The sequence below is a fragment of the Notolepis coatsorum genome (genome assembly GCF_963971535.1).
Source record: "Notolepis coatsorum genome assembly, chromosome: 15".
NCBI lineage: Eukaryota > Metazoa > Chordata > Actinopteri > Aulopiformes > Paralepididae > Notolepis > Notolepis coatsorum.
The window spans coordinates 5,934,854-5,943,904 of NC_140179.1; the positions used below are offsets into that span (position 1 = coordinate 5,934,854).

General features: G+C 40.9%; 1 protein-coding gene across 1 annotated transcript in view; it reads right to left on the reverse strand.

The window, feature by feature from the left end:
• Positions 1-1,940, reverse strand: part of LOC311241648 (calcium uptake protein 3, mitochondrial-like) — a gene marked incomplete at its 5' end in the record, with an annotated part of 59,332 nt that extends 57,392 nt beyond the window's left edge. Inside the window, one exon of the mRNA XM_084330524.1 lies at positions 1,677-1,940. Coding sequence (XP_084186650.1) covers positions 1,677-1,940 — 264 coding nt within the window. The remainder of the gene's footprint in view (positions 1-1,676) is intronic.
• Between the last annotated feature and the right edge of the window lie 7,111 nt (positions 1,941-9,051).

Consider the following 9,051-nt stretch of genomic DNA (forward strand, 5'->3'; position numbering starts at 1 on the left):
GTGAGTAATTATACATAGTATTAATATGATACGGTATAGTCTCTCTTTTTTAGACTCTTCTTGTATCACAAACAGTACTGGAGGTAAACGTGGAGGTAAACGGTACCCTATCCCCCCCCTCACAGTGAGCTGTGGTGTTCCACAAGGAAGCATACTAGGGCCGCTACTGTTCCTAATTTATGCAAATGACATGTCGTCAGCTTGTGACTGCAACTTGTTCCTGTTTGCGGACGACTCAGCCCTGCTGGTCTCTGACAAGAACAAGTTGCAGGTTGAAAAACCCCTCAGCTCAGAACTAGGCAAAATCTGCATATGGCTCGCCGATAACAAACTATCATTACACCTGGGTAAAACAGAGTCCATTCTCTTCGGTTCAAATAACAAACTCAGCAAGACCGACGGCTTCTCAGTTACAGTGGGTGACAATATTGTCACAAGGAAAAATGAAATTACCTACCTGGGTTCCATCCTAGAGGCTAATCTTTCCTGTGACAAAATGGCATCCAATGTAATAAAAAAAGTCAACCAACAAACTCGATTCTTGTACCGGATCTCCTCACTGGTAAACAAGAATACCCTGAAGACGCTGGCAGGAGCACTTATTCAAGGGTACTACGACTATGCTTGCAACTCATGGTACCAAAGCACCTCAAAGGCACTAAAAACCAAATTACAAACATCTCAAAACAAACTAGTCAGACTACTGCTTGACCTTACTCCTAGAACCCACCTCACCCCTGCCCACTTTGACAACCTAGGATGGCTTAGAGTAGACGACAGAGTACAGCAACTTGCAATGGGCCTGGTCTACAAGATACACTACACGACCAAGGTACCCATGTACATGTCAAAATACTTCCCAAAGGTCAGTGAATACCACGATCACAACACCAGAGGGAGCTCCACAAATTATGTTAAACCCAGATTCGGCTCAAACAAGGGACTATTTAACACGTTTCGCAATTATGCCACAACAATGTGGAACGCCCTACCCAAAGCTGTAAAGGAATGTGAATCACTACCCACTTTCAAAAACACTCTCAAAGAACACCTACGGGAGACTGCAATTCGAAACTGGCCCCTACAAATGTCCTAACCCAGTTGTACAGTAAATGACCAACTATGGCTTTGTCAGTATTCCAATGTACAGTGTACAGTGTCCCCCCCCCCCAGCTGTACTGTACTGTACCCATTCTGCAATCTGTTAATAAAGTTTTCAATCAATCAATCAATCAAACTGTATTTGTAAATCTGGTATGTCATAAATGTATAGATGTAGCAGTACTGTCTATCTGTATGTCATGTATGTTATGATGAATTGAAAATGGGGGACCCTGATGTAAACAAGACGAAAGTCTTTCTATGGTCTGTATCCTCTTAACAATTGTGTGTATTGAGCTGTACTGTACTGTAGCCATTCTGCAATCTGTTAATACAATGTTCAATCAATCAATACTATAAATACACGATGGTAGCAATAAATCATACTGGCCAGCAGCGTAACTATAAAGAGTTGGTATGTACAGATGTGATCTATTCTACATGATAGACAGTATCTACGTGTCAAGGACTTGAGGATAATAACATTGTTTGAGGTATTCGAGCAGCGTGTTGATTTTAACAAATTGTTCTAGTACCCACGGACCAGCCTGGCAGATGAATGCATCAACACCTACCTTGTCCTTGGCTTCTACCGCCGGGAGTGAAGGCAGCAAGTCCCGACCATGGATGCTGCGCCTCCCCATCATGTCGCTGCTGCTGCTGCTGCTGCACAAGTAAAACGCCACGGATCCACCGGCAGCAACGAGACAGCTGGTCCCGACAGCCAGGCGTCTCCGTGCCCTCCCTCCTCCTCCGGTAGCCGCCTGGTCGTGTCTCCAACCGGGCCAGAGGCTCAGCCTCCTGCCCAGTCCTGCTGCCACTCTGCGGAAAGCGGCCATTGCTGTGATGATGAGAATAATAATATTGCAGGATCCAGTGGGATCCTGTTTCATGTCATCGCGAGATGTGCAGGATTTCCCTCTTTCCTGGTTTCCTTTCATCGCGAGTCTTCTTCCCTCTTTTTTCACCCGGGATCACCTGACGCTGTGAGCAAAACCCGAGACGGCGTGCGGCAGCATTTGATGCTTGACTGTGTTTTGGGGGCATAATAATAAATAATCATATAGTCATAATAATCACAACTACCTACCTCATACTATAGTCTATATCTACTGCATATATGTCTGAATTTATCTGCATATAATCCTTATATATACACCTACTTATACACCTGCATATAACCCATACAACTCAGTATAGCATGTACAATAATGCTGTATACTGTATACTGTGTGTGTATATACAGTATATATATGGGGCATTCTACCGAATTAGTTCAAAGTGCTGTCCCACAACAAGAAAAACTATTTAACAAAACAATTAAGTATTCAGACATAGATATTTACTAATAATATATTATGATCTATTTAAACCCAAGGCATTAAATTATATTGTGATGGGCTAAATATATACAAACTCATCATTTATAGGATACTTTCTATTGGGAAGTAGCTGTCCCAAACCCTGACATGTACATTTCAATGTATGTAAATAACACTTAATTTTTTTTTTAGATTTAGTTCAACAATGGTGTAATTTCAAAGATCTCCATGATTAAGTTTAAACAGAAGTTGAACGATTTAGATTTATTGTGGGTTTAATTTTTTTATTAAAAAATATATACTCAAAAAACCTTGTCCTATAGTTTTCATGTCACTACCGAAACACAGGAGTTTTAGTCCATTGGCTGAGCCTGGTTTTTAGCCACGCCCCTGCATTTCTGACCAGGCAGTGACACGCCTCCCTGTCCCTCATGGCTGCATGGTAAGTAGCTAAATCCCATACTTTTGAAATAAATGTGTTCCAAAGTCTGAAAATCGGTGTGTAACTATAATAATTGTCACCACCGAACACATATTTTCTTCAATTAAGTAAACTTTTTTGGGGTTTCATGCAGAATATAATGTTTTTATGTGTGACCTCTTCAAAGATGCGTATACTAGCCATGTGCTTGCTAGCATTCTTTAGTTATGCTCAAAGTTAGCCAGAATTGTCACTACCGAAACAGTCACTACCGAAACATATGGTAACGTTTTGGTAGTGACAAAATGGAATGGTAAGTAGTTAAATCCCATCATTTTGAAATAAATGTGTTCCAAAGTCTGAAAATCAGTGTGTAACTTTAAGAATGGAATATATATTATCTTCAATAAAGTAAACTTTTGGTGGTTTTATGCTAAATATTATGTTTTTTTTTTTAAATGTATTATGCAGTCACTACTGAAACACTGGGTGTTTCAACCATTCAACCATTAACTGTGAAATCAATATGATCAGTGTTATGCATTTTACAGAGAAAGATTGCTTTTAGATTTTGATCTAATTGTATCAATTGAACTTAGAAATTTGGTAAAAATGTAATTTTGAATCGATTTAATTGTGAAAACCTTCAAGAATAATTTTCAAAAATACTCTTTAGAGAAGGGAAGGAAACACATTCGTAACAGGTTAATATAATACCTTTTTACTATAGTGTATTACTATGTTTCGGTATGACCATTTTTGGGAGAGGAAAAACATTCCAAAAGATTCTGAAAATACAATATAAAAATTGCTGGTACGCTCACTAGATATATGTACTTTAGATATGGTACAATATATATTCGGACAAAGTTTTGGGAATAAACATTCCAACCTGACTTAGTTTCAACCGATTCGGTAGAATGGCCCATATATCCACATATATGTCTATATACCTGCATATACTCTTTTTTACATATTTTGTAGATACTATTTCTATATCTGTACATATCCCTTACTAGTTACGCTGCTGGCCAATCTTTATACCTGTATATGTACATATTAATTCTACAACTCATATACATCGTATTAGCACTATTACTCAGTAGTACTGATTTATATATTTTATACCCATGTTTAATCACCTGTACATTGTATATTACTATTGCACTATTACTGGTACATTTGCACCCTGGTTGGATGCCAAACTTTTTTTCATTGTACTGTACTTGTGCTGTATGATGACAATAAATATGAATCTAATCTAATCTAATCTAATCTAATGTAATCGAATTGAATCTAATCAACACTACAAAGATATGGTTATGAAATCAGAGCGTCAACACTGCAGCAGCCTGGTAATTTAAGATGTAAAAAGGGTTGTAAGTAAATGGCTGATTAACATGGCATGGTAACCTATCACCTTTCATTGCAGGCCAATTGTTAGATCAAAGCAGCCTATATATCGAGAACATATCAAAAAGAATATCAAAGATTAACCTTTCTGTTAATTCCTTGCATAATACTAATGTTAAGCCCTGTGGGGCTTTTGTGATATGGCTTTGATGATCAGAGTATAAAGACATGCCGTGTGTTTACATGTACGGTATCACTCTCCCCCGAATCCTGTTACAACATCGTATCAGATCAAAGAGCAATGCTGTTAAATAACCATTTGATGGAAACCTGCACACAGCCGTTTAGAGTCAGGCCTTAAAGTCACTGAACAATACTAATGATCCGACTGCAGCTATCGTCCTTAGAGTCCGGCCTTTCACTGCCGCACTATACCAAGCGGTTAACCCTTTCACTGCCACACAACAGCAGGTTAACCCTTTCACTGCCACACCACAGAAGGTTAACCCTTTGCTATCACACTACCGACGGTAACCATCGGTATAGTGATAGTAAAGGGTTAACCTTCTGTAGTGTGGCAGTGAAAGGGTTAACCTGCTGTTGTGTGGGAGTGAAAGGGTTAAAGTCACTGAGCAATACTAATTATTCTACAGCAGTTATTGTCCTGTCAAAAGTCTCTTTTCAACAGAATTATTTTGGGACCCAAATAAATCCTTCCCCCTTTGACCTTTGGGATGACCTTAAAACAAAAAAAACAGAATCCTAACCTGTAGGCTGGTTATTCCATTATAAGATGAATGGAAAATAGACCCATTGTGATGTAGTTGTGTTTGAATCTCATCACCCCAAGGCCCAAGCACCTTCATATCTCACTCATTACTGTCTCACTCAATACTAGGGGTGTAAAGTACTTGAGTAATTGTACTTTGTTACAATACTTAAGTACTGTTTTTGGGGATACTCAAGTATTATTAGGTTTGTATACTTGTACTTTTACTCAATTACATTTCAGAGAAAAAAAACATACTTTTTACACCTTACATTTAAAATGCAGACCTACAAAGTACAAATCTCGCAGGTCCAACCATTTTAATTAGTATATTTGTTTCTCTGGCCGAACTAACGTTAACGTTATTAATCCTGCAGCCGCACTTTATTTAAAAACAGCCAATCAAATCCCTATCAATGGAAAATGAACCCGCCCATACCCATGCTGATTGGTCCTTGTGCAAGACTAAAGCGGGGATCTTTGATTAAACACCTGCTATCAGAAGAATAGACAGTCAGAAAAAAAGTTTTTACTTTCGCTTTTTAGTACTTAAGTACATTTAAAAGTAGAAACTTTTTTACTTTTGCTCAAGTGTGTTTTTAGCCAGATACTCTGACTTTTACTTGAGTAAGATTTTGAGACGGTACCCATACTTTCACTTAAGTATAATTTCTGGGTACTTTTTACACCCCTGCCATTTCTGTCTCACTCATTACTGTCTCACTCATTACTGTCTCACTCATTACTGTCTTTCCATACATGTCTGGCATAATCTGAAAACCAGCAAGAGTTATCTGTTGATAAAACCTTTGGAGACACATAATGTTGAATAATTACCCAAGTCTTTCCATGAGGGCCTAAAAACATGAGGGCCTTGAAAAGACAGACACTCTATTGCATAATAAATCTATTATTGCATTATTCAGCTTTCGAAAAGTCTACAGCACAATATTCCCTCTCTCTCTCTCTCTCTCTCTCTCTCTCTCTCTCTCTCTCTCTCTCTCTCTCTCTCTCTCAATTCAATTCAATTCAAATAGGCTTTATTGGCATGAAATATTAACATACTTATTGCCAAAGCAAGTTCAACATACAAACAATAACATATATATTAAGCAATAAAATATCATAATATTAGTAATAACAGTAAGGACAATCAACAAGAAACATATTAATTTACAAAATAGTCACTCGATCGGGTAGTCATTTTTCAAGTGTGGCCACTCAGATACATTTACAGGGCTTGTTCTCGTATTTTGTGACAACCGTCTACATATTTTGCAGCTAATGCTGTACACTGACTTTTCTCCCCACACATGTATAGCAGCTTTTGGTGATCAGGGAGATTGATAAACTGTGCGTCAATTTTGTTTATTTTATCAAAGAAGACTTCTCTTAGATCCTTGTATTTCTCACAGTATAGCAGGAAGTGAGGTTCTGTCTCAATGTCCCCCTGATGGCAAAGTGAACACAGCCTGGCCTCTCTGGGCAGCCAGTTCTGCCTGTGACGGCCTGTTTCAATGGCTAGACTATGTCCACTCAGTCTGTACCGTGTCAATGTTTTTCTTAATTTTATCAGTAGTCAGGTATTCTGCCACCGTGTGCTCTCTGTTTAGGGTCAAGTAGAATTCTAATTTACTTTGAGATTTGGTTGATTTGTTCCAATATTCTATATAATTTTCTTTTTTGTTTTGAGATTATTTGGTTGGGCCAGATTTCTTGGTATCTGTCCTGAAGCATTTGTGGGCAGAGATTCTGACTAGCTGGGAGAGGGGACTCTTATCTGGGTTCATCTCTTGGCTCTGAAGGGCTTTTGTAGTGGTAGGAGTGGGGGTCACTTGATTGGAGGTGTGTGTAAAATTTGATGGCTCGCTTTTGAATTTGAATGATTAGGGGGTATTGGCCAAGTTCTGCCCTGCATGCATTATTGGCAGTGTGTCTGTGGGACCTTAAGTAGGTTTTTGCACAATTCTGCATGCAGTACTTCTAATGGGTGTTTTTCCCATTTTGGGAAATCTTGGTTAGTTAATGGACCCCACACTTCGCTGCCATATAATATTATTGGATTTATTACAGAATTTAGAATTTTGAGCCAGGTCCCTAATTGGGATGTCAATTGGAATTTTCCTTTTGATGGCATAAAAAGCCCTTCTTCCCTTCTCCTTCAGTTCATTCACAGCCATATTGAAGTTACCATTATGATTTATTTTCAATCCCAAATATGGGTAGCTTTTTGTGTTTTCTAATATGTGTGTGCCTAATTTAAATGTATTATGTGAACTCTGAGACTCGTGTCTCCTTTGAAAGATCATGACTTTAGTCTTCTTCATGTTTTACGTTCAGGGACCATGTCTGGCAGAACTGGTGGAGGATGTCTAGGTTCTGTTGTAGACCCTCTTTAGTGGCTGACAGCAGAACCAGATCATCTGCATACATCAGTAATTTTACATTGGTATCGTGCAGAATCAGACCGGGTGCAGTGGAAAGTTCTAATAACTTTGCTAATTCATTTATATATATATTAAACAATGTTGGGCTTAAATTGCACCCCTGGCGGACTCCGCGACCCTGGGTGAAGAAATGTGTTCTTTTATTGCCAATTCTAACAGCACATCTGTTTTTTGTGTACATGGATTTGATCAAGTCATATGTATTTCCTCCAACACCACTTTCTAGAATTTTGAAGAAAAGACCTTTGTGCCAAATTGAATCAAAAGCTTTTTCGAAATCGACAAAGCAGGGAATATATTTTGTTTTTGTTCTGTTTTTACCGTGAAATGTCAATTAGGGTTTTAAGAGTGTATATATATCTCTCTCTCTCTCTCTCTCTCTCTCTCCCCCCCCCCTCTGGGAGAAAGATGCCTATAGGCTATCTATCAAACCAGGAAACAATGTATTTACTCCAGGAGATCTGGTCAGCCTGGAGGTTTTTATGATCAATCCATTCTGTGCTTATTTTAGGTAACCTGTGGTGGGAGAGGACGAGAGAGAGAGAGAGAGAGAGAGAGAGAGAGAGAGAGAGAGAGAGAGAGAGAGAGAGAGAGAGAGAGAGAGAGGAGAGAGAGAGAGAGAGAGAGAGAGAGAGAGAGAGAGAGAGAGAGAGAGACAGAGGGGGGGGCAGAGAGAGACAGATGGGGGGGGCAGAGAGACAGAGGGGGGGGGGGCAGAGAGACAGAGGGGGGGGGGGCAGAGAGACAGAGGGGGGGGGCAGAGAGACAGAGGGGGGGGGCAGAGAGACAGAGGGGGGGGGGCAGAGAGACAGAGGGGGGGGGGCAGAGAGACAGAGAGAGACAGAGGGGGGGGCAGAGAGACAGAGGGGGGGGCAGAGAGACAGAGGGGGGGGGGGGGCAGAGAGACAGAGAGAGACAGAGGGGGGGGCAGAGAGACAGAGGGGGGGGAGAGAGACAGAGGGGGGGGGGGGGCAGAGAGACAGAGGGGGGGGGCAGAGAGACAGAGGGGGGGCAGAGAGACAGAGGGGGGGGCAGAGAGACAGAGGGGGGGGGCAGAGAGACAGAGGGGGGGGGGGGCAGAGAGACAGGGGGGGGGGGGGGTACCACGGCATAACAATCCATCTGTCCCACTCTGCTGGAGAAATCGACTGGCGACCCGACCCACACACTACACCTCCAACTCATTTATCAAACTGACTCCCAAGGGGACCCTGCTGTGTGTGTGTGTGCGTGTCTGTGTGTGTGTGTGCGTGTGTCTGTGTGTGTGTGTGTGCATGTGTGTGTGTGTACGTGAATGTGTGTGTGTGTGTGTGCGTATGTGTGTGCGTATGTGTGTGTGTGTGCGTGTCTGTGTGTGTGTGCGTGCGTGTGTGCGTGTGTGATCCTGTTCAGTCCTGCGGAGGCCAAAAATCAATGCTGTGGAATATAGACCCTGTGAAGATAAAGACATGGTCTGAACCAGCCATGTAAACTGTGATCAGGGCCGATGGATGGGCTTAAAACAAATTGGATTGGAATCGATATTGGTTTATTCAATGCTGAGTTCACGAAATGACCACCCAAGAGATGCCATGATCACACGTCATCAACACAGGGACGTCAGAAAGAAAGAAAACAAGAATCACCATTAGAAATTAC